Below are 26364 nucleotides of genomic sequence, written 5' to 3' on the forward strand. Positions count from 1 at the left end.
CAAATTGATCTTGGCAAACTTTAATTCCCTGTATATGAGTATCGGGGTGAACCAGAACTATACTACCTCAGATAAAATAAGAATGGGTGGGAAATCACCACCCACGCCCCCTGCGCCAAGAATGCCCACTGTTCTCATTGCTGTTGACAATGGAACCCCTGGCACAAACAGAGATGACGGCAGTATACAAGAGTCGTTCTATACGTAAAAGTGTCCAAAGTTAAAGAAAATCTTAGGGAGGGTGTAGGAGAATTAAAGCAGGTTGTTAGTTTAGTCCTCACTTCATCCGTCTAATCGCTTTATTGTATTAATCGTCTGAATTGACCTACTCCCCCCCTATTCGTCGTCTTCTTGATCAGTCCTTCTCATTGTCCTTTTTATCTCTAGAGAGTTTCAATTCAATTTTTTTCAAATAATTTTGTAACTGTGATGACCAACAAAGTCCTTTCACCACTCAACAGGGGACACCACCATTCCTCCTCATCATAAAAGTGAAGACCTGAGAGAATATGGCCTAGATAGGTCCAACGCCGTCTGATTAGTCCCTGGCAATTCAACAGCAGGTGTCTTTTAATGTTTCAGTATTTTCGTCGACTTTACAAAAAAAAAAAGTTTTTGTTCCATTTATTCCTTATCGCAAGTACCTCATTTGTTTTCTGCAGATTTAATCTGATCCGCATGAAGTTCTCTTAGATTTTTATTTGGGAACTTGGAGGCATTTTGCTGGTTGATTTATTCTTGTTAGGAGCCTTGGACTATTTTTTGTCAATTTATTTTTGTCAGCAGTTTCCTGCGTATTTATCCAATCTTGTTCAAGGAGTTTTCTTTAGATTTTATTAGGGTTACTCATCAGGTCTTCCTTGGTACATCCCAGTGATTCTAGTGACTTGTCGATAAAGGTGACCCATTTTAACATAGTTTTAGTGCCGTTTCCTTCCATCTCTTTTCTCATGGGGTCGCAAATGATTGGACTAGTCGGGTTGGTTACTTTTTTAATTGCATGATAGCATTGCACGTCACCACGAATGCCATTGATTGGAGGCTTAACTCTCTCTGAATAGAAGATATCAGGGTGGATTGAGGGAGTGTCAGGTTCTCACATTCTGTATCTCACATTGGCAAAAATCCTAGGAGAATAGAGTGTTGCAAATACTATTTCAGGAAAGTTGGAAGGGGAAGGTGGTTTAAATAGTAAATAGATTCTATTTAGAGAGTAGAACAATTCCTGTAATTAGTTGTTCTATTTCATTGTTATTTTTTTTTCCCCTCAACTAACTTTCATTTAGAAAGATGAAAATGCCCCAAGCCAAGATAGTGGAATACTTTCCCAGCAGTGATTGGTGTATTTATTAGAAGAAAGCATTGTGATGTAATTTAGAATGTTTCCAATAACTACCAACTGCCTTTCATTAAAGTTTTCACCAGAATAGGTCATGTTTTAGTTCTCTCCAGTGATTAAAGTTATAGTTTCCACTAAACTATAGTAGAGTACTTATCTTTTACTATAAATATATCTATCAGAATTTAAGTAGTAGTTCCAGTTATAGTGAGTGAAGATCTACAGAAGAAAGAAGATTCCAAGAAACTTTGATTGGCTGAGTGGCAGATTTTTCAAGTCAAGTCGAAGCTAAGTTTTCAGACTTGTTTCTTAAAAATCCAAAGAACTCTTTATTTTTGTCATGAGAACTATATTTGAACATTTGGGTCAGTTTATTGTATATATATTTTATTTTTAAAATTCTAGCTTAACTCTTTTACTCGTGAAAATGTGGATTGTTCAATTAATGTGAGCGTTTTCGTTTGTTTTTAGTAAACATTATTATAACAATACCAACCTTTTTTCTTATGAGCGCGAGACTAATTATTTGCGTGTGTATGGTTTATTTTTTTTTTTTGACTGCGCGCTTTGAGAAAAGGACCCTATTGCGTCGCTCGTGCGTCGCGGCCATTTTCGAAGTGCGTCGTAGCGTCGCGGCCATTTTTGGAAGTACGTCACGGCCATTTTGGGATTGTCTTCGTATATGCTTCGCGGTTATCTTTTGGATTGCTGAACTTTGTGAATTTTAGTTACGCTTCACGCACGTGAATTGAAGACTTTACAAAATTTTTATTATTGAAAGAATTTTCCACTAATTAAATTCTCGAAGACTTCATGGTGAAATTAATCATCAGCAAAACCCACTCCAGGTATTTTATATTTAACATTTTCTTTATGAGGAATTGTTAACAGAAAAGACAAGCTAGTAATAATTTTGGGAATTATTTCCAGGACAATATTAGTAAGCAAGAAATGAGAATTCAGTGAAGAAGCAAAGTTTATAAGAAGTTCTTCCTTGAAAATACATTAAGTTTGGTCAAGAAAAGACAATTTCTGAAGTCTCCTGTTTAAGAGAAAAAGACAGAAGAAAACAGCCTATTAGCTGTATAAGCATAGGCTTCAGGTATGAGAACAGAGTTATACATTGTTTAGGATAAGAAATTGAGATTAGCATAGTATTTAAAAAGATTGCCTTTTATTTTAGGTTCTCAATTGCTTAATACCAGAGACATTCCAGTGAAGACAAACTGAAGTGCCAGAAGCAAGAGTTCCTGTGTTTGTTTGTTTATCCATTCCCCTTTCCCCTTGGGTTTGCCTCGCCAATAGTTTTACGTTATAGGATTGTTAAGCAGGCAGGCTTTGGGGACTAGGTGGGCCAGCTTCCCTCCTGCAGGATTCTACTCTTCAGATCTATGACAGGGAGGGCTAGAACTTGGCGCAAAAACAAACCCTCCAGCTTTGGCCATAGGGAGTCTGGTAAGTTGGGCATAGCTTCCGCCCCATAGGTAACGCTGGGTATGACTTTGGCCTTGTAAAAGTTTAGAACGGGTATAAATGAAAATCGGCTTTGGTCTGCGTAATCAAGGATTTTATCTTGCTATAAAGAGCTTCTTGCATTGGGAGCTCCTTTGGACTCTAGCTTAATGCCACTCCCAGGTATTTGAAGCAGCCGACTCTTTCCAGGGCTTCATCATCAGTGAACCATTTCAGATGTTCATTATCGTTTTGTTTTGCCTCGAAAGACACGACCTTTGTTTTGGCATTATTGATCTGCAGGTTGTTCTCCTTAATGAAAAGAGCCAAAATGTGTGGCTTCCTCTGGAAGCCCACTGGTGTATGGTCCATGATGATGTGGTCTGCATAGATTATCCTCGACAGAGGCATGCCACCAAAAGTCAGGGGAAAAGCTTTTACATCTTGATCGCTGTTTTAGCGCCGGGGCTAACAGGCAACCCTGTTTCACCCGTCTAAACCCCCACCCACCCCCGAGCTCTGCTGATAGTTTTTGACAATAAGCATGCTCTACTCAGTCGCACTTGGATTGAAGTCTTTTATTGGTCCCAAGATTGGCGGTGGGCAGTTCGTGCCACAATTTGGCCCTGTTGACATGGTCAAAAGCTTGAACCAGGTCAACAAAGGCCATAAACACTCTCAGTTTCCCCTCCAACACTTTGGTTTTGAGGATGCTCAAAAGAAGGTTTACTGTTGTCCCCATAGATTTGATAAACCGGGTCTAAAACGGCCATAGACTTTGGTGGTAGACGTCCAATCTTGAAATTTTTCTAGAGCTTAAGAGGCAAAGATCTTTCCAATTGTGTTGAGCAAAGCAATTGGTCGATAGTGCTTCGGGTTATCCCTAGCCCCTTTCTTGAAGATTGGTACTATATTGGCACACTTCTAAGAGGGGCGGACCGATCTTGTTCTTTCACAATTCTGGAAGACTTTGCTGATGAATAAAGACCACGCCTCTGGCTGCTTTTTCAAGTCGAAGTTTGTAACCCCGTCCGGGCCAGGGGGTTACAAACTTCAAAAGATTAAATTTCTTAATTTTAAGAAAGATTTGCTCTGGATTATGTGGAATGTCCTATGGTACATTGTTTGTCAATGGACAGTTCGAGCTCTCTTCTGCTTTCTTATACAGGGATTTAAAGTGGTCAATCCATTAGAGTTTGCCCACCGAGTTTTGTAAAGCTTCATTTGTAAACTACGCTGTAGATTTTATTGAGGACCAGAATTGTATTTCCGTCACAGATTGCGCGCAACATTTCTTGTGAATCTTCTTGGTGCATGCTAAATCTGTGGTTTTTAGCCAGATCTTATATTCCTGTTCTGCTTCCGTTTTTTTCTTGAGTGAGGTGGTGTTCCTTACCAGTCTTCAGTTTTCATACCAGTTTCCTTTTGCTCATGAGCAGATCATACCTGTGAATGTTCGGCTTCTCGGTTACTTGGGTCTTTACGTTGACCTTTTGGTAAGCTAGAAGGAGTGGGCGGAAGTCTATATAGTAGTTGCCTTCCGATTTTATTCCAAGACTGCTGTTCAGATATCTTCTTGTAAGTTTTGTTATTGCAGCTTGTCAAGTTAAGGTGGGTCGCACCATTGCCCTCCTCCACTTCATGGTGCATATATTGTCTCAAAGGTTTTGGCGAATTCCATTTAGTCACCAATAAATTATGGTCACTGGGAATTGTTCTAATTATCTTAAAGATTTTGATTTCAGCAAGAAGATTCTTTGAGGCATATTTATTTATTTATATAGCGCGCAAGCAGCCCAGGGGCATTGAGGCGCTGTTACTTGCAATAACTTAGTTACAGGGTACAGGCAAAATAGCTATTGTTGACACATTATGAATACTACAAAACATCATACTGTTGTTACAGATATTGCATTACATAATATCAATTGTGCCAACCTAACCCTCTCTTTCCCAAGTCGGTACGTAGGGGTTTGTACCATCAAATGGGTTGTGGTGGTCTTTTGTCTTCATAAGCGCGTCCCATATCAGGCCTCTTTTTGAAGAGCCTGTAGATTTTGAATATTTGATCTTTGAATCACCAGTACCTTTACAAGTCATGTTTAAATCTCCACTGATAAGAATATGGTCCACGTGATGGTGGGCGTTCGCTTACTCAATCAATTTGTCCAGTTGATTTAAGAAGTCATTGTCACTATGGCATTTGAGTTTCAGTATGTGTTTATAAACAGTTTCCTCTTTACAACAAGTTCACTGGCCGTCGTTTTTTGATGCCACGGGACTAATGAAGCTTATATATATTTTGTGGAAAGCAGTGGTGTGACCAGCTGAAATCCGCAGCTAGAGCGGAAGGCAGTTAACAAGCCTGACATTGCACAGCCTTTTAGGCAGGTGTAAAGTGTATATCAATTCCGTCCAAAGATGGTTTATTTAAAAGCCACGTTTCTTGTAGCATGATCACGTCATGGTCTCCCAAGTTGACGTCGCTTTCCTTTGTCAGGTGAACAAAACCTCTGGTGTTCAAGGAGGCGATGGATAAGTGGTCTTGCAAGTCATCTCCTCTTGACTACATCTGCCGGTCCGATGGAGTGGTTTCTTTTGGTGGCTAAACTGCTTTATTATTTACTAGGGCAGATGAGACCCAAGACCATTTCTCAGCCTCCAGGTTTGTTTAATTCAACTTTGCTTGTTGTTTTAATCCCTTTTTTGACCTTCGTGATGTTTTGATCAAATGTTATTTTCATGGTCGCCATTGGGCCTTTTGGGAAACGTTCCACGTCGCTCTCGTCTGTTAGTGTCCGAGTCCGAGATAGGTCTATGGTATACAGTACTCATTTTCCCTGCAGGTGAGGAACTTTTCAAGTTTGTTTTTTCTCGATGGTCTTGATAGTTTGTTGAAGGAGACTTTATCTTCATCTGATGACGAGAGGGCCAGCTCTGGTCCTGCTCCATAGAACACGAACGGAGCCTGGCAGGTCTCAAGATGTCTCTCCTCCCCTCATTACGTGGAGAGTCCCGAAGGCCTTTTTCCACCTGCACCTGCAGATAATGTCCCAGAGTTAAAAGGATCTCTGCAGCCTTTCTTAGCCATTCCTTGACTATAGATGATTCGATCCTTGTTCAAGGTCTTATTTGTGTAGGTTCTAAAACTTGTGAGAATTTTCTTGCGTCGTGGTTTAGTCTTGGCTCTGGGGAGTTCATCAGTGTTCCCCATGTTCTCCCCCCCCCCCCCCCCCATCAACAAGGGGAGGATCGGCAAGGATGGTCCGGGGTTGTAGGTCAACCGGTATTTGGAAGATTACCATGTTGAGAGGTTGAATTGAAATCCTGGTTTCTTTAGAAACTACGTTTGTTGGTTCTTGACGGGTGTCTATTTGGGAGAGGGATTTCTTCTCCCAGTAAGGAGGCGGCAGTTCCATCCTTCCTGACATGTCCTCTCATAGCTGCACATCTATTGTATGAGAAATCAAGGACATGTCCTAGGTTGGGGGGGGGGGGTGGGGGAATAGTCGCCAAATCGAAAGTAAGGGTATCAAGCAAGGACACGGCCGATTGGCACGTGGACGATCTTTTGGGGGTGCCTCAGATGTTGCAAGTGCATTAAAAGGCATGACATTTGTCGTGCGCAATCAAGCCAGCCAACAGATGTTAAGCCCCCCCAGTTTTGTTAAACGCTCCTGCTGTAATGATGCCGGATTCACTGAGGAGAGCGCTGGGTGTGAATTAAAGCGAGATCTCCTACCTACAGTCTGCGAGATCGCAGTAGTTCTTTGCGCAGCTACACCATCACTGGCGTCAGGTATGTTGATTTCAGTCAGGCCGGGGCACCGCGTTTTCGCACTTCTCAAATAAGATCCGGTGTCCATACTTTCCAGACTTGACTTCCAGCACCTCCGCTGCCATAAACTGCCACAGGAAGCGACACTGTAGAAAGACTCCCTCACAGCAACAGCAGTGGAAAACAGGTAGACTGCCCCAGACTGCAGTTGTCTCCGCAGTAAACTGCGATGACATTCTTTTGTTTCTTGGCAATGCTAGCGATCCATGGCGAATCAAAGCCATGTTAGAAAAATGTGAAAAGAGATGGGCCCAACAACAAATCTCATGGCTGTGCAGAACTATAGCGGTTACAATGTCCCTGATCCCAAGGTTATTATAAGCCTTTCATTCTCTCCCTGTGAAGATCCCTGCGTAAAATATCAAACATCTACAGGGTAGCATCTTAGTGTTTATCTGGGATGGCAAACGCCCCAAGTGTAACTAGGGGGACACTTTTGCCATCACCTTGGCAGGGGAGCCTGGGAGTTCCATCAGTTAAGATATACCTGCTAGTGGCCCAAATCAGTTCATTATTTGACTGTTCCCAGAAAGGGTAGTGCGAGGGGTCAGGAATTAAACTGACAAAAGTGAGTCATGATTTTGGTTAAAGACTTATTGAAAATAAATGCCTCTCTGACCCTGCTCCAACAAGAGTTTCCCTACCTAAATCAAAAAACGAAGGATCTTCTGGATTTCTTTGGCCTTGGGTGGTTTAGGAAAATGTAAAATAAATAAAGATCCTTGCTCCAGAGAGTGGCTCCTGTCCCCTGGATTCCTCCTTACTTTCTGATATTTTCACAAAATAACAGTTCCTTGTGCCTTTCTTGACCAGCAACACCACTGACACAAAACTGTCTGGTTTTCTACTTTTAGCTCCATTAGGATGCCTGTATACTATCCTGCCAGGATGTTGCTCCTGCTCAGGACCTCTTGTACTTTTTTTGTAACTGCCTTGTATACTTTGCTGCGAGGGCATCTGTTCATTCAGGCTCTCGGCCCTCTCCCAGAATTGCGCATTTACTTTGTTTGAGAATGTATCCGATTCACATATTATCCTGTCCGGGTTTCTCATACTTTTACTGTGTACATTCACATAGTTGTATGGTTTTCACTTGCAGGTAATTTCCCTCTTTGACAAAAAGCCCTCTCTCTTGGTTTCTTTATTTACAATTATTTGCATTCTGCGTGGTTGCCAATATGCCCTGGTGTCCCCGCTGTCTCTGGTTGGACTCACCGGTTCTGGTTGGCCGAAGCCAGTTGGTGACGGTCTTTTGGTTCTTTCCTTCTCGCCGCTTCAGCTGGGCTAGTCCTCTTCGTTCCAGGCTCCGGTGAGTTCGGTGCTGCTTTCCAACACCTGCAAACTCCTATGAGTACCGTCTGCTCCTGGTGTTCCCACAGCGCATCCTCTTTGCATGGCAGGTTCTTTCCGCTTGGCTTTCGAGCCGGATGGCGCCTCACAGTACCAGTCTCTCGATCCGCAGAGAGAGGCGCAGCTCTCTCCAGCCAGCAGCACACCTCAACCCTCTGCTTCTGCCCTTTAAATTTCCCAGTTACACGATAAACTTGGGTAAACATTCTTAATGGTCTTCAAGGGCAAGTCAGTCCTGCATGATTGATACGGGGAACAAAGGCGTTTTCATAAGTTTCACAAGGCAGATCAGAGTTGAACGGTTGGCCTGTGGGTCTTGGGAACAGGTTTTCATTACCCTTCATAGGAGCATGAAGAGACGTATGACAAAAGGCCACGAGGGTATTACTATGGGAGGGTTCTTGCCAAGGGAAAATGTGGGATAGCATGCCTCATCCGATGATGCCATGACACCTCCCCGAAGTAGTCTCCTCCCATGTGATCCTGACCCTGGGAGTGGCTATATGAGGGAGGAAGCGGCTGCCATCCCCTGGCCACATGTGAGGCGGCAACCGCCGGGAAAAGAGTGATGGCACCATCGGATTTATCACAGTAGCCATTGAACAAAAAGCCAAGACACTTCCTCTAGAGAATCTCCCATTTCTATTGTGGGCAACGCATGGAGACATAGGCCAAGTCCTAGACTCCACTAAATCCACTCTCACGTACTGGGACTTGGGATATTGCCTGTTGAGGCTGGCGCCAGGCTGGGCCCACTATTTCCTACGGAATCCAGACTTTGGGCTGGGGCCCGCTAACCACCCTTAAAGCTTGGGAATCAACAGGTAGGATCAGGTTAGGGCACATGTACAGGATTAGAGCGCCAATGGCTTTTGAGAAATATGGAGAGGTTCAGGTGTGCCAAATTGCGACAATGGATCACAAATGCAGAAGAACAAGGGCACAAGGAAGCAAAAAGCCTAGAATTAAGTTTATCAGAGGGCATTATGAAAGGGCGGATGGCAAAGTATTGCAAGTTACTGGATCTCACGGAGGACACAGGTACTCTTGTGTATGCAGAAATGGGAGCCCGTTTTGGGGAAGTGAAATTTCAGCATCTTCCTGGGATCACATTTGGGAGAGGGCACACACATTTTTGTGTTGCACGGGGGTAAAGGAGTGCACATAAAACATTTTCTTTTGATGGTACATGTCACCAAGTAGGCTGCATGGGATAAATGGGAATGTTCCATCGAATTGTTGGAGGCTGTGGGGAAAGGGGCACAATTGGCCATATTTGGTGGACCTGCAGGATATCTTAGTTTTAGCCTTAATGTGTGATAGTACCTCTTTCATATTAAGGATATAAAAAAAGAACCCTCCAAAAGGGACCCTAAAGTTATACTCCTGGGCCACTCGGGTGAATAGGGTGCATACCCAATGAGGAGAGGAGGAGAGGTGGAGGGCAACTGCTGTAAGTAATCATACAGCTTTCGATGTCTGCAAGGTTGAGGTTAGCCTCTTCATGGAAATTACCAGATGGCCCTATAATCACAATTGTGGGTTAGAATTTGGTCACTGGTAGCCAGGGAGTAGGGTGGGGGGCAGGAGGAGAAAAATCACTGCAATCCTCAGCAAATCGCACCACACTTTCTACAGTGCGTGGTTGCCTGTGATCCAATTTCTATATGCTCGGGAACATCGGACACACAAGCCTATGCTGTTAAGAAGCTTGGACTTGCTGTAAATGTTTATTGTCCAAATTATGAGAGCAGATAGACTCCCCAGACTTGAAAGACCGCAGGAAGTGGATCGAAGGAGCAATGTGGGGCACAGGGCATAAGATTACCCTCGTTTTTGTCAATTTTCTGCTAGCGACATATTGATAATTGTTCTGTTGATTGTTGGATTTATACGTTTTGTACTGTGTTATGAAGTCTAAGAAAATGCACAATAAAGCTTGGAGAAAAATATACAGCACTGGAAACCTATTCTACAAATAACAAGCAATTGGTTAGCACACAGCCCCAGTAATGCTTTCGGGCAATTGCACCTTAACACTCCTTATGCAATGTGAAGTAACCTTTTGCTAGGTTCTCTTACCAATTCAATCACATTTGCCCATTAGTAAGCCTTTCAACAAATACATTAATAAGTCCAATTATGAAGACTTCCGACCAAAAGTGCAACAGACCATAAACGAATGTCCTTCTTATCCATAAAAACGTTGGTAGTGCTAAAAAAATAAAAATAACTAAAAAAAAAAAAAGGACATTGACTTAGCCGTCGGCCTAACTCTGTGCAAAGCTTTCCAGGTATGCAGTTAGCGTAGTGAAAAATCTATCAATCTGTGCGAGTGGAGTTTAGTCAAACTTCAATGCAGAAAGTAAATACAAGGTCAACCCCATGAAATGTGAAGTTCTGCATGTTTGCCTACATCATGGTGTCTAGCTATACATCTATAGGGGTGCTGGAAACAGATTACAGCCTGTAGAGGGGATTAACTACATTCTGCTGCATAGCCAGTTTCAGTGTTTAATCTCATGACATGGTGTCACGGTCCCAACCACCTGCCACCCATCAGTGCTGCATGCACACATTGTGACTCTTGTTTATGGCATAATTGCGAAGTTAAAACCTACAAACTTCCCCTGCATTCATTTACTCGTGTTATCGCTGCAGTTTTTAACCAAATCTAATTGCATGACCCATTTCAGATTTTGGGTTAAACCAGCAGATGCATTCTGGTATATGTATGCTGTCGAGGAGGCAGAGGGCGTACCTTTGCTTGCAGCAATCTACTAAGAGCTGGAGAGGCCCTGATTGCATTCACTCGTTCCAAATTACTGCAGGCTGGGCTGTTGAAAGCTAGAGACCGGAGGACTTCCAAGATGGCTGCCGTGGAGGGAGGACGCATGTGAGCCGAGCTCAGTCTCCCCTCCCGCGCCACAGCAGCGCCTAAAGAAACTCTGCTCGCACGAATGACCTAAACCGGGCTTCGAGCCTTGCAGCACTCGCCGAGACCTCACCGAGGCAGGAAACGAACGCCCCCCCCAGGCGCACCACCCCGAGGGCAGACGCATCAAGTCGCAGGAAGGCCTCCCGCCGACCATTACTGCCGGCGTCCCCATCGAGGGGCAGCGATCGGACCAACGGAGAGCCCGCCCCATTCGACTCACTCGCCGGCGGGGGGACGTCCACAGACCAACACAACGCCCCCGGGTCAGAATCCAGAGACATACCCAGCAAAAATCGGGACCCGGAGGAGAGATCCACTCGAACCACCGGCCCGAGCCAGGTGACGCATCCGCGAGGCCCACACACTGCAGGCGAAGCGGTGGCGGAAATCGGGCCCGAAGGCAACGCTGCTCCGGCAAGCCCCCCTAACACCGCCTCCTTCACCCGCCTCCCCAGCGACCCGAGCGGCGTCGCCGCCAAAGGTAACCGGGCAGGGAGACCCCCAATCAACGGATCTGGGGATCGGTAGTCACGAGGTTCTCCTAGAGGTCCTCCATTGTCGCAGGAGGCCGCGGGCAAGACGGCCCCTTGCCGCCCCTCCGACACCATCTTCAGGGGACGGGCAACACAACGGACGAGGAATCCACCACAACGAGGAGGGGGGGAGGGGGACGAAAGAGACCTCTCCCTGCCGGAGAAATAAGCAAAAAGCCTGCTCTGCAACCGAGGGCCCAGATGTCACAGACAAGAGGGAAGCAAAAACAGGCAACCCCCTCGTCCCACACGCAGAAGCAGGATCAGAACCTGGTCCACCTCTGGGGGGGTGGGGAGGAAGACAAAGGGAACCCCGACAAGGCCGGAGCGCACAAAGCAACGAGAGGCACCCCCGGGAGTAGACGCTCCCCACGCCGAGATGGCCACGAAGGAAGACCTAAAATCGTGGTTCGGGGAGTTCCAGCTGCAATTTATGGACTCCATGAACTCGCATCTAGATGCCATGAAAAACGAATTTAAATCAGTGTTCCAGGAACTAAGAACAGAAGTCGATGGACTGGGCGAAAGAACGGATAACCTAGAGAAAGTAGTACAGAACATTGAGGAAGAAACGCAACAAATGGCAGAATTGCAGGAACAACTGGCCCGTCAGACGCATAATCTGTAGATTCAATGCGAAGACTTAGAAAATAGATTGCGTAGGTCCAACATCAGGATCAAAAACATGCCAGAGTCGGTTGAGGATAAAGATCTTAAATCGGCCGTGCAACAAGTTTTCCTAGACATCCTTGACCTGCAGGAGGAAGAAGAAATACCAATAGATCGAATACACAGTGTGGGCCCAAGGAGAACGTCGACCCAAGGTAACCGCCCGAGAGTTATCTCCTGGTGGCCCTCACGAGATATGCACAGAAGGAGCAGATTCTACGGAAGGCCAGGGCAATGGACCATATCCGAATGAATGAATGGAGAGGAGGTACATTTCTATCAGGATATTGCATTATCAACGCTCCAGAAAAGAAGGGACATGGCCCAAATCACAAAATAACTTACCACGCGTCAAATTAGGTACAAGTGGACGTTTCCATTTGGACTACTATTCACCTGGGACAGCGCGCAAAAAAGGATAGCCACAAAAGAGGAAGGTTTGACCATATTAAACCTACAGGAGCAGGACGATGTTTCCCCACATGCAAGCGGCACGGTCCCATTCGAGAGGAAGAGCAGGGGGGACTGGAAAACGATAAACAAAAGGGTGCGGCGCCACAGTAAAAGGAAATGAAGACCGACAGAGGGCAGGAATGGTGAACCGGAAAACGGGACAAGGCGGTGCGCAAGGAGCCAAGAATATGACTGCAGGAAAAGCGAGTCCGAGAGGTGCCGGGAGGGGAGGGGAGGGGAGGGGAGGGGAGGGGAGTGAGGACCTGGGGTCTCTGAAGTCATGTGGAAGGGTTTAGGAACCCCTTCAAAGTTGTCCCTGAGAGTGTTAGAGAGTATGAAGCACAAGGCGACACACCTGAGCATTAATAGGAAATCATGCCATCCTCAGGGTTGTTGGGGGGAGGGAAGCGGGAAATGCGCCAGTTGGGGATTGCGCAAGTTTTGGTGGGGGCGGGAGGGGGAGGGGGTTGGGGACAGGGGGAAAACCGGGCATAACTCAAAAACAGAGAAAGGGAGAAAGGATCATAGGACATGCCAGATAGCCTGCAAACAAAAATGGGGATAAAGATCTTGACACACAATGTCAGAGGCCTCAATTACCCCGTTAAGCGTAAAAAAGTGGAACACTCCATCAGACAGGGCGCATATGATATCGTAATGCTTCAGGAAACACACATTAGAGAGCGGGATAAACAGAAGATGCGTCTCAAGGGCTTCAATCAAATATTTCAGGCGAATGCACAGGATAAAAAAGCTGGGGTATTGATAGCGCTCAAAGACTCTTTACATGCACAGGTTAACTCGTCTTGGATAGACAAACAGGGAAGATCCCTAATAATAACGTTAACAATTGACGGCAGACCCCCTCACTTTGGCCACAGTATATGCCCCCAACACTGGTCAGGAGGGCTTCCTGAGTGATTCCCTGAATAGAATAGAACAGCAAGCGGTTGGGGACATCATACTGGGTGGGGACTTAAACATGGCGTGGGACCCATCCCTAGACAGATCCGGACCCAGACATCGAGATCAAGGTACCCCATCCAAAAACTTAAAGCAGAAATTCACGAACCTAGGGCTGACAGACGCATGGAGGAATGGCAACCCCAAACAGAAAACCTTCTCCTATTATTCACATGTACATAATGCAGCTTCGAGAATAGACTACCTAATGGTATCAGCGGGGCTTCTAGGCAGGGTAAAACAGATTGAGATGGAACCCATCTCACACTCTGACCACGGCCCGCTGTGGGCGGATATTATCTGGTCAAGACATGGCCACCGTTTATGGAACTGGCGCCTCCCAGAGGACATCATTAGAGATGCGGTGATGAGCCAGACGCTAAGAGAACACATCCTAGAATACTGGGCCATTAACAACCTCCCCGGAACAAATATGGATACACTATGGGACGCCCACAAGGCGGTCATTAGGGGACATCTCATAGCGCTTAAAACACAGAAAGAGAAGACGCACTGTCAGTGGGAAAAAGAATTAGAAGAGCAAATTGGGGCGATACAAGCAGAACTAATTCAGACGCCCACCAGAAAACTCATGCGCACCATGAGACATGTTCAGGGGCAATTGGAAACACTCCGAACGAAAAAAGCAGAAAGGGCACTACTCTGCACGAAACACTGGTATTATGTAAAGGCAAACAAAGCAGACAGACTCCTGGCAAGACAGCTGAGGGGGAAACAGCAGGCCCAGACAATACGAGCAATGAAAGAAGAATCAGGCCAACTTAGAACTCAGACGGAAGAAATAGGAGGGATATTAGGCAGATACTACCAAAAATGTACTCCTCCGACCATCCGGAGGACCACCTGCAGGAACCCTTCTTGGCCGGGGTTCACCTCCCCGGATTGACAGAAGATGATAGACAGGCCTTAGATAAGGACATCACCATAGAAGAAGTACATGCAGCAATACAGTCCATCCCGAATAACAAGGCCCCGGGCCCGGACGGGTACACTGCCATATACTACAAGACATATAGGGATATCCTCGCCCCGATACTCACATCCCTGTACAATAAATTAGGGGAGAAGGGGGATCTGACACGGTCTATGAACGAGGCAAAAGTGCTGGTCTTTCATAAAAAGGGAAAAGAAGAGCAACTCCCTACCTCTTACCGCCCTATAGCATTAATCAACCTGGATGCTAAACTATACACGAAGATCTTAGCGACCAGACTGGCCCTAGTACTTTCCAGGCTAATCCACCAAGACCAATCAGGATTTGTGCCAAACCGCCAGACACACGATATCAGAAGAGTCCTACACCTAGTTGAAAAGATAGGCATCAAACAAATCCCTGCAGCACTGGTAGCCTTAGACGCCGAAAAGGTGTTCGATCGAGTAGAATGGTCTTACCTTTTTCGGGTTCTGCAAAAGATAGGAATGGGCAAGGGTTTTATAGATTAGGTTACGGCCAACTACAACTCCCCGACCATAAGGATAGCGGTGAATGGAGGGTTATCGGACATAGTGCACCTAGGAAGAGCGACGAAGCAAGGGTGCCCGCTTTCCCCCCTTCTATATGCCATATACCTGGAACCTCTCTTGGCAAAAATAAGGGATTTGCCGGAGGTGGAGGGAATAGAGATGGCGGGGCTGACTCAAAGCGGTGGCCTATGCCGATGATATGCTGGTGGCCCTAGGAGACCCTGAAGTCCCTCCCACACTTAATGGGAACCATAGAACGATTTGGAGAGATTTCAGGGCTGAAAATAAATAGGCAAAAATCGGAGGTGTTGATTCTGGCGGGGAATAGAAAAAAAAAAATAAAAAAAAAAAATCGCCACAGCAGCCACAGACTGTCAACTGAAAATTGCCACCTCGGGCGTCACATATCTGGGAATCACCCTCACAGACAAATTGTACTCCCACAATTACCCGCAAACCCTAGAAAAAGTCAAAAAGGACCTGCTAAAATGGGACCCGTTAGCAATATCCTGGTGGGGGAGAATCACGGCAGTCAAAATGACAATCCTCCCCAAACTAATGTACATGTTTCAGGCCCTCCCGATAAAGCCCCCACAGGCCTTTTTCAAAGCACTTAGAAAGGCGGTCTCCAACTATGTCTGGCAGAACAAGACCCCAAGAATCTCTAATGCAGTATTGACAGCTCATAGGAAGGAGGGGGGGCGGGGGGGATGTGCCATGCCAAACTTCAAAAATACTACGAAGCGGCCCAGCTGTGGGTCATGAGGGATTGGATATCGGAACAGGGGGAGAAAATCTGGGAGAGGCAGGATAGTGCGGTAGCGACAACCACCGCCAGGCACATGCTATGGATAAATAAACGATTCCGACATGCAAACACCCACATTAGCGAAATAATGAAGACGGCATTGGGGGTATGGGACGCCGCCACGACAAACGAAACCCTGACCAAGGACCCCGCCCCGTTCATGCCAATATTTGGAAACCCTGAATTCCCCCCCTGGAATGGACAAGGGAGCGTTTTGCAAGTGGGAGGAAGGGGGTGCAAGATGGTGGGAGATAAGCAACAGAATCATCAGATCAGATCCTTCGAGGATTGCAAAACTCTTTTGAATCTGACACCGAAAGATAGATAAAAATTGATCAGATACATCATTGGCTGAGCACTCCACATATAAAAGAAACACTGACTAGAGACTTGACCCCCTTTGAGAACTACATCATGACGCACTCTGGATCTCTTAAATTTGTTTCCAACACTTACAAATTTATTAATGCAATGAAGGAACCTATCACATGGCTATATATCAAAAAATGGGAGAAGACCCTGGGCTACGCACTCCCCAAAGAGAGGTGGGAATACTTGTGGGGCTTGATGCCAAAACTGACAAGAGCCATTCAAACGAGAGAACTGTGGGTGAAGATGGTGCAATGGCACTATACACCGGAGAAACTGAATAAGATGTATCCTACCGCCCCGAACAACTGTTGGGGAAAGTGTGGCGGGCTGGGAGATTGGAAAAATATCTGGTGGGACTGCCCGAGGATAAAACCATTCTGGGGAGAGATTAAAAATCAAATGATGGGAATGTTGCAGGGAACGGAACACCTGGGAGAAGAAATATGGCTAGGGGGGTTTTGGGATCCAAAAGACAAAATGCCAACTACCCCGCAAAAAAGAAACTTTATGGGCCTTCTAATAGGAGCATGGTTGGAAATTGCTAGAAACTGGAAACACAAATCCCCACCATTGGTTGTCGATTGGACACGAAGGGTCTGGTCACATCTGGCTCTAGAAAGAATAACTTATAACATCCAAGGGGACCATGGGAAATTCCGAGAGGACTGGGGAGGTGTACTGGAATTCCTCCAAAAAGAATATAAAGAACAATGGTGCCCACACAATATAAGACAATTGGACTTATTCACGTGAACCGGGAAAAGATCTTCCGATCTTAAACATATACACTCTGAGTTATGCAGGGGGGGGGGAGGGAGGAATTTCTTTGTTTTCTTTGAATGAAGTTTGATGTTTGATCCTTGCATGGTATAACATTGTGCCAAGAGAAACCTAATAAAAACATGTTTAAAAAAAAAAAAAAAAGAAAGCTAGAGACCTTAATTATAATCCACAGTTGCAGGCCTTTCAATTCTTTTCGCCCCCACACACTTTTCAGTGACAAATAAATCGGTACTAGGGAGCTCAAATTGCAAAAGAGCGCAAGACCATTTGAAAAATGTACTATTTTAATGAAACCACCGACTAGTAAGACAGGGAAAGGTTAAAGAGTAACAAGCTGAAGAGCTACAAAGTCAACCCTGACACAAAGCAATTACACCCAACTGCAATGCAATGCGCAAAAAAAGGACTGAAGTGAACTTTGGGGTTTCTCACTACTTTGTTAAAACCACCCAAGTTTTTAATTCCTGCTGTCACCAACAGAAGGTGATGAAACAGCACCTGGAAGACCCATTCATTATCTATTGGGGCGTTATGTTTGTTTTATTATTTATAATGCGCACCAGACCCGAGGGTATGCAATTGTAAATAAAATAAGAACACCAAACAAACCTAATTTTTAGGGAAATCACACTGAAGATAAATGCAGAATAACTGGCGAGTAAAGTTTAACATGGCTGTCTTTCACTGTACCTACCTTCCAAGTGCTTGACAATCCCTCGTAGGCTGTTGCCATGGGCAGCAATCATAACCCTCTTGCCATCCATGATCTGTGGGGCAACCTCCTCATCCCAGAAAGGGAGAGCTCGGGCAATTGTGTCTTTAAGGCTCTCGCAGGTTGGGAGCATGTCTTCTGGTAGACCAGCATAACGACGATCCTGGAAAGAAAGGAATCCACGTAGACCAAGAATGAGCCAATATCAGAACATACTTCAGATAGTGAGAGCCAAGTGCAAAGAGTCCCATGATAGGAGTTTGCACGTACATTATTATTTTTCTTGAGTCGCATATCCAAAAACTATCAGAAAACAAACTACAGCAAGGGATTCAGGAGGCATACATCCCTGGAGATTGAAATTGCTGGCAGATCTTTAGCTGCTGCACCAACTGGTACCATACAGACATACCTATGTGACATTAGCTCACTCATTTTAAATGTAGCATTACTTACCCTGAAAAGACTGCATAACATGACAGTGGCCCCCATCTGAGGGTTGCAATACTTCTGGGGGGCTGAGGGGGTTAGAACTAAGGCACATGATTCCAGTGGTCCTGGGTTCCAATGCCGTAACTCCACAATTCCATCCCCAACCAGAATAGAAATGGTAATAATGGATGCCATGTATATGCATGACATCTGGCATTACAATGTACTCATAGGTTCCGCCAACTCTTTCATTTGTAAAAAGCATGGGCGATTTAAGCAGGTCACCCACATAATAATTGGGTGGAGACACTGGAGATTTTCTTGCACAGTGAGGCAAAAACATACATCAGTTTCCACAGTACATAATCCACCAATCTACAAAATCCATCCAAAAGGGCACAATTGGCATGCCAGAAAATTAAATAAAGGTGGCGCACTGGCCTTTGCCCATTTTTCTTTTTTGTTTTACACTCCCTTAATCAAAATCATTTGGGGGTATGGCACCTGAACACCTACATACAAACACAGGCCTATCGGACAACAATATGGAGATGAATGGACAAGATATGGTTTTGATCTTGGATTTTACCAGTTACACTCTTTTAGGCCCTTTCAGTCAGAGGCTATGTTTGAACACATATTGATACCAATTTGTTTGATTTAAACGGTGTACGATGTCGAAGGAATAACTTTCTTTGTTCTTGGGCAAAGGATGAATGTGAATATGTTTGTTCACATGTGTCTGATCTTATGATTTTATCATAATTGTGTTTTTATGAAACTATTAAAGTAAATGTTGTTATACCAAAGAGTGCATTTATCCATTGACTGTCCAAGTACTTTGTATCTCCAACAGAGTTTTCTTGTTGGTCCAGAAACTTGAGACGCAACTTTCCATTTATATATTACAAAGTTTCTATAGTCCAGGTAGTGGGAAGTTGTTCAAATTAGCCCCTCCCCCAACCCTGCCATTCCCCCACCCCAACCAAAGTCTTGGGTACACCGTTTAGTGTTTTCTTTTAGTAGGTACAGAATACAAAAGGACTTTATATTCGAGAGTCATGGTGCCCTCATTCCCATATCTAAAGCAGTTACAAATATACAACTTTCTGTTGGGTCGTGGCTTGCATTTAATGTCGCCACTTGAGAAATAAAATGAATCCGTAAAATGGCTTCTTGTTCACTTAATAGGATCTACAGGTAGCATCTGCCGACATGTCCCCTTAGAAAACATGCCAGGCAGGCATGTGGGAAAAGCCCCATACCAGAGTATTCCTGTTCAGCATATCCAGTCTATCAATTGGAGGCTAAAACTAATCTTCTGTAAGCATGGAGGCAGTGGAAGGGATGTAGGAGTAAATTAAAGTTCATAATCATGGGCACTAGTGTATTTCTAGATCCCGGTGCCTTTTTTTTGTGCGGCCTTCCCTACAAACCCATTTAAAAAAGAAACCTAATTAACGTTGCACTTCTAAAAAGAGCTAGCAGTTCGTGTCTAGATGTGCACGAGGGTGAGGCTGCTAAAAATGTTAAATAAATGCTCCTCCAGATCATGCTCCTGTCTCCATAGGACAGAAGGTGTGAAGGTTAGGAGTCGGGGAAGTATAAAATTATCAATTCTTGAATCCTGACCTCCATAGGAAAAAACGCGGCCAATCTAGTGCCCCAGCTGCAGCCTATGAACAGCCTGTGCGAAGCAGACAAAAACACTTCTGTGCTTTCACTGAAAGACGAAGTGGAAGGAATATGTCCAGTAGAACCTGCAGCAATGGGCACTTGTTAGGATTCGAGGCTCCACCCGAGACAACCCAAAGTGGTCCATGTATAACGAAACAACTTCCGGGGCACCAGTGGTGCAGGGATGAATCAGCCCCACACCTCTAGTACACCAGAAGGGATATGAATAGATTGCAAACGCAAGTAAATTATAAACCTCCTTGTCCAATTGCGGTAACGTGGACAGAAAGGCAGGCTGATCTCTGTAAGGTCGTCGTTCGTTGGTTAGTTAGAACACAGCAAAAATAAAATTACCCAATGATAAAAAGCGACTGGCCAGTGAAAATATCTACTTCGTTATTATTACAACAGACAGTCCTCAGTTCTGCGCACTACACAATACAGCCCACCCTGTAAAGGAACACAAAGGACAGACAGTTTCACGAAGGAAAGGGATGCACTCTGGATACAGACAGGAGGGTAGTTGGTAAAGCAATTAGTCTTCACTGTTCAGGGCTATTTGGTTTCAGCACCAAGGGAGCAAGTGGTCATAAATGTCACTAGGGGTCTTCGGGGAGGGACCAGTGGTACAGAATCACAATGTACATGGTGAGATCTTGATGCTAGACAGCGTCAAGTTGGTTCCAGGACGCTTTGCAGCTCCTGAAAGAGTTCAAAAGGAGACAGCTGCGGGTATCAGGCGGAAGACAGCTCGGCAAGCACGGCAGCTCGGAGTCAAGAATCATTGTCTCTGTGCTGGTTGGTGGATCTGTAAAGCCGGTGAAGGCGTCTGACGGTTTTAGTGACGGCAGAGTGACAACAGTCAGTAGTGCAGCTGGCCGCGGTTCGACAGCCTCGAACATGTCCTTAAAAAGGACGCTAGTTAATGCGTGTTGTGGCACTCCTCCTAGCTTCTTCACGGGGCTTGTGTCGTCTTTTAAAGCGGACAGCCCAAAGATGAGGAGAGTGTTTGCAGGTAACTGCCTGGTCCTTTGTTCAGTGACGCTCTAGCACTTCCCACCTAGGAAGCTTGCTGGCAGAACCTAGCTGGGTATGCTGTGTGCTGGATGGGTACCGGTTCTGGAGCTGCTGGACAGGTCCTCCGAGTCCAGAATCACCCTCTGTTCCCTGGGAGAGGTTTAGGGGAGGGATCCTGCTGCCCTCTTGGAAATCCTGGCTTTCCTTCACTGGCAGAAACTGTAAGGCAGACTGTACCTTCAGCCAGGGTCCAAATGAATCCTCCTTACCCCTTCCAAAGTCGTCGGATGATCTGTTAAGTGAGGGGCTCAGCCGTCTTTTAAAGCCAAGTGGGCCCCAGACTAGCCTACATTATTGAACCAATCCTGGGTCCCCAACAACAATCTTCTGTTCTGTGTGAGGTCATAACCAGAGTGCTTTGCAACAGGAAAGGTAAGGTGTGACAACATGTACTAGGTCCCACCCATCTTCCAGTCTGCTGTGGATCAAATGGTCCCTTTGATCAGGAGTCACAGAGCACTCAATTAACCAAAGCGCAGGTCACCCTTGAAGTTAGTGGTGAGCATAGACTGTCACCATCAATTCACATACTTCTTCCCTCTGAAAGGGGTCTCCCTGCAGGGGTTGCCTACTGTAAACAGTTGTCCCAGACATGCCCATCACTGCCCTTCATGCAGAGGGGTGGGAGCTAGCTTCAAGTTGACACATGCATATCAAAGAGGTGTTGGGGTTTCCTGTTCCTTGTGTTCTGTGAACAAGCCCCTTCGCAGGCCTGCTGCAATTAACTCATGGGTATTCTCTGCCACCACACAGAACTACAATAGAACAGGGCGGATTCATGGAGCCTTTGATATTTTAATTAGGCTGGTCATGGCCAGAGGAAGGCGTGGCCTTCCCCCTTCTTGAGATGCTTTGATGTACCCATGGCTGCAGCATTCCAGCTGAACATGACAGGGAGGACTGCACCTGTAGGCTGTGTCCCTACCAGAGTACACTTGACCATGTGTTTGATGTTCGGCAAGCATAGGAAAAAGTGTGCAGATTAGCCCCACACATTTTCTGAAGTCGATCATTCCATTTCTTACAAAAAACAAACAGGCAAGCTCACACTCCGCGTGCGGAAGGTCGAATTCCTCACACTATGTAGGGGTAGATGTGAATGCTCAGTAACTTGGGGTGAGTTGCTACCGCAGACAACATTTTGGTGAAGGATCTGGGGTAACGTTTCAATATAAAACTTTTTTTTTAAAAAAAAGGACTCTACTGAAAGCCGGTTCCCCACATCACAGGAAGCAATGATAGTGCTCACAGATGGGTAAACAAACAAATAAAAAAAGTATGGATCTCAAGGATGCATTTGTGCAGAGCCAGTAACTCTGACAAAGCGGACCAGTTCTGTGCTGGAGTGGTGCACCTTTTCCCATGACTAGAAAAATATAAGATGGAGGGCAATCAGAGGCCTGCATGTCTGTTCTTGGGCACAGTGAACAATCAGTCCCACTCCTTTCTGGGAGGGAAGGACATCCCTCCAGTGCCTGAATGTCCAGCACCTTCTGAATCTCAGAGGCTCAAGTTCTCATTAGCGCTGCAGCAGGGGAGAAGAGGGAAACGAAAACAGCATGAGGCAACAGACGACCCACAAGTCCAAAAACATTGCCAAATGGAGAGAAATCCTCTACTGCCCACCTCCATGAGACAAATGAGGGTGAAGTAGGCAGTCATTGCTCCTACTTACAAATCAGAGAGGAGGGGAAGTTATGGCCGAAAATCCATGTCCAAGACCCATTCTCTGTTGCTTCTTCCTCAACTGAGATAAAGGCTGATCAGTCTGCCTTGCTCGACCCTCTTTGAGCGCAAAGGGTATGCAGATGCCTGCTCTGTAAAATTTGTGGTGGTCTTGGTCAAAGCCTTTTTCATCTTCATTGTGCTCTTTAAGTTAATACCTGGTCATCTGTGAAGGAGTCAAAAAGACCACCACATTAAGACAAGGGCAGGGCTACAAGCTTGCCCTGCCGTCTGCCCTGAACTTAGGGGCAAGTAATGGTTAACATCCCTCAACATGCTCCTAGCCACTGTGTTGATGTGATCGATTTCTGCTGGCAAGATACCAGCTTTGCCTCCGAAAGATAACTGAAGGGAGCACGCTTGACTCTTCCAAAGATTTTGGTTGGCCACTGCCAACAAGGCATTGTAGTCTGCCTGGTAGCTCAAAGGATGTGGTTTGGTACATCTTTCAGCAGATGGACTCTAGCAACTTCGTAACAGCTTTCAGGGGCTCTCTTCTCCGTTCTTAGTGCCAACAAGGCATGTTGCAGAGTTACATTGTAGGGCAGCCATAGCAACCATTGAGGCTAGACACAAGGTTTCTAATGGGGATATCTACCCTCCTATTCACCAACAACTCACGGTGGGTTTCTGCCAGATATTGAGGGCTTCCACCATGACGTCATTCTGCATGGGGCCACCTGATCTTCTGCCGGTCTTCATGTCATTAAGCTTGGAAAGAAGTCTGGTTCTACAGGAGGCACCTCGGACCACAGGATCTGTAAGAATTGCAAAACCCCAGACATTTTCATCAAATGCCCAAGCAGATGAAGGAAGCTCCTTTTGTACCTTCGGGATCTGCAGAGCCTACCAATGGTGGGTCTTGTTGGAGTAATACAGTGCAGAAATTTCAACCGTGCACCAATTTTAGTGGGGACACTGATTCAACAGAGACTGTGTGCACCAGTTTAAAAATTATGCTAAAATGACAGCATGGGTGATGTGTGAGAGTTAGGATAGTTTAGCACTGATGTGTGGCATTGAGGGAAAATTAAAGAGGGGGGTGCTTTGGGGTTTGGCATAGCATAGTGTAGGGTGTTAACCTACACTACTAATACCGGCAACAATAAATCATTATAATCCTGACAGTAATTAGACTGGTGCCATGGCTGGTGCTGCAGGCTGTAAGTGCATGAATTCACACTGAAATCTGGGCCTAGGAAAATAAATACGTAAATTGAAAGCTAAACGGCAGGGTGCTTTGCGGATGTTAGATTCAGAGAACAATTAGGCGGCAGAATGTGCATGCGTAAAAACAAATTGTTGGTTTAAACAGGAAAGCCAGGGAGCTGGGAGGATGCTATGTTTCACATTTCATCCGGACTTGCTTGATGGCATGGTGAACAAGATTGGTCATTGTAGAAAAAAAACAGAAAAGGCTGGACATATAGCAGAGGGTTGGCCAAAAAGTGTGTGGTGAATGACCAAAAGCTTCATTCATGACAAAATGCATGAAAATGGGTGAAAAAACAGTAAGAGATCTTTACGAAGAAACAGGCAGGTGACAGAAGGAGAGCTTAAAGGCTGGCAGAAGGAGTTAAAAAAATAAATTTAAAAAAGTGGGTTGGCGACACAAGGAGCGTGACCAGTGAGAAGAGAGGATGGAGGAGGAAAATGAATGAGATCAGATGCTGACAGAGCTGGGCCAGGCTGTGCCTCGCTGCAGAGGAGGGAGACGACTGCTAGATGAGGGCTCGTTGCACTCCTGGAGACAGGGCGTGGGCGTGAGAGAGGGCAGCCCAAAAAAAGAAAAAAGAAATAAATAAGGAGTGTTCCAGTGCAGGCAGAATTGTCCGATACCAAATTAGAGGAAAAGAAATAATAAGTCAAAGAAGAGGAAAAGAAATAATAAGTCCACCCCAGTCTAATTAGTGAAGTGTCAAATTAGACACGAAAGGGCAAAGACACATTTGTTCTTGGGTACAGAGAGACAAATATGTGTTGGCCCATGCACAAGGGATAATTCATTGGGGAAAGGGGTGTTACTCAGGAGTGCTAAAGTTGTAAGTTATAATCTCAAGGCCGCATACAAAGTATGCATGTAGTCTGCCAAGAGCAGCTAGTTCGTTGAAGGCAAAATAAATCATTGTCTTGATGGGAGGGGGGATGTTAAGGGAATGTATGCCAGTATAACTGAATATATATGCACTGAAATTATGAAATCTGTGTTTTTGCCAAGCTATTGTAAATGGTTATTTGTAAAGTGCTTATACACAAGTGAAGTGCTAGCGCTTATGTTTATGCCTTTCTTCGTTTCTTGCAAGTGTTCGATAAGGATCTAAGGCAGATATCTTTTACTGCACATTTTTTATTCTGGTTTGTGAAATGAATAAAAAGTGCCTGGAGGCATAATCGTGAAAGCCTGTGTGTGTTTAATTATTGTATGGCCTGTTCATTTTGTGATGTGGCGAAGTCTGCTGTATCCAGTATTTATTGTTTGCTTGTTAGGCACTTACACAGGAAATAAAATCGGTTTCAAAAGCGCCTACAGGGCACCAGGAAGTGAACATGGGATAGCAGTACAATTTAAATACAGAAAATACAGAGGGGGAGGGAAGGCCGAAACTACTATGCCTTGTCAGTATTCATAACATGCAAGTGCAGAAAGGAGGAGGGCAGTGGTCTAGGTGCTGTGGTGTCCGTGCTAAAGGCTGAGCCATAGATGAAGTGTAAGGTATGTTAAGTGCTATGCAGCAGGAGCTGCGTTGGGAGGAAAGTGTGATTCTCCAGTCCAGGGTGTGCCGAGGCAAGTGCTGAGGAAGACAGATTCTGGGGAAATTGGTGTGGATGGTCAGAGGCCCAGAGGATGCATAAGAGTCCAAGACACCAATCACAACAACTGGAAGAAGGGAAGGAAGAGGAAAAGAGTCTTGAGGTGCTTTCAGTACTTCAGAAGGTACTGCTCTATATGCAGAGGGAGGCTATTCCAGAGGAGGGATCAAGCTGAGGAAAGCGAGTGGCCTCCTGCTTTCTGTTTAGCGAAACCCTTTACACAGAGTTGGTGCCAGAAGAGCTTAGAGGTCTAGAAGGAGAGTACTTGGTGAGAGTTGCAATTGTAATTGGTTATTTATAACGCTTAGGTTTCTAAGCGCGGACCCGGGGACCAAACCCATGTTGCTCCATGTCGTCTTGCTTCCTAGGCGATCATGTTGCCCCGGAGCTATTCTTCTGACAGAGGTGCATATAGTGGGGTCCCTGGCCCCAGACAGCCTTGTGGATGATGCAGAGGGATTTGATTTGACCCGTGCAGCAACCGGAAGCCAGTGGAGGCTTTTTCGGGCAGGAAAGATGCAGTTCCTGGCATAAATATTGCTACTCTATTCTGGATTAGCTGAAGGGGTCACAGAGTGGAAGAAGGTTGACTGAGGAGGAAGCTGTTGCAATAGTCAATCCTAGAGAGAACCAGGGCTGGGGAAACATTGAGCTTCTGGGGTAAGTAAGAAATGGGAGAATTCCTTAGAAAAGGAAGAGTTGGAAGTGGGACTTCTTGGCAATGTCCTGCATGTAAGGGAGGAAAGGTGAAGAGGATTCAAAGCCGCCAAGGTTTCTGGCTTCAGAAGGAGCAGGGGGAAGAGCCCAAGGTGGGAGGCCAGAGAAAGGGGAGCAAGGAGGGAGCAGGGGTCCCAATAGGAAGATTCTCAGTTTTGCTGGCATTGAGGCATAGATCATTGGAAGAGCACCAAGTCTGGATGGCAGACTGGGATGAAGAAAGGTGCAAG

The 26364-nt window shown here is 45.5% G+C and overlaps 1 protein-coding gene across 1 annotated transcript in view; it reads right to left on the bottom strand.

Moving 5' to 3' along the window:
- PGAM1 (phosphoglycerate mutase 1) overlaps positions 1 to 26364 on the bottom strand; it is a 122165-nt gene that overhangs the window by 17101 nt on the left and 78700 nt on the right. The window contains exon 3 of the mRNA XM_069611580.1: positions 17678 to 17858. Within this exon, the coding sequence (XP_069467681.1) occupies positions 17678 to 17858 (181 nt within the window). The remainder of the gene's footprint in view (positions 1 to 17677; positions 17859 to 26364) is intronic.

Source organism: Ambystoma mexicanum, chromosome 8 (assembly GCF_040938575.1).
Source record: "Ambystoma mexicanum isolate Mex_15411 chromosome 8, UKY_AmexF1_1, whole genome shotgun sequence".
Classification (NCBI taxonomy): Eukaryota; Metazoa; Chordata; class Amphibia; order Caudata; family Ambystomatidae; genus Ambystoma; species Ambystoma mexicanum.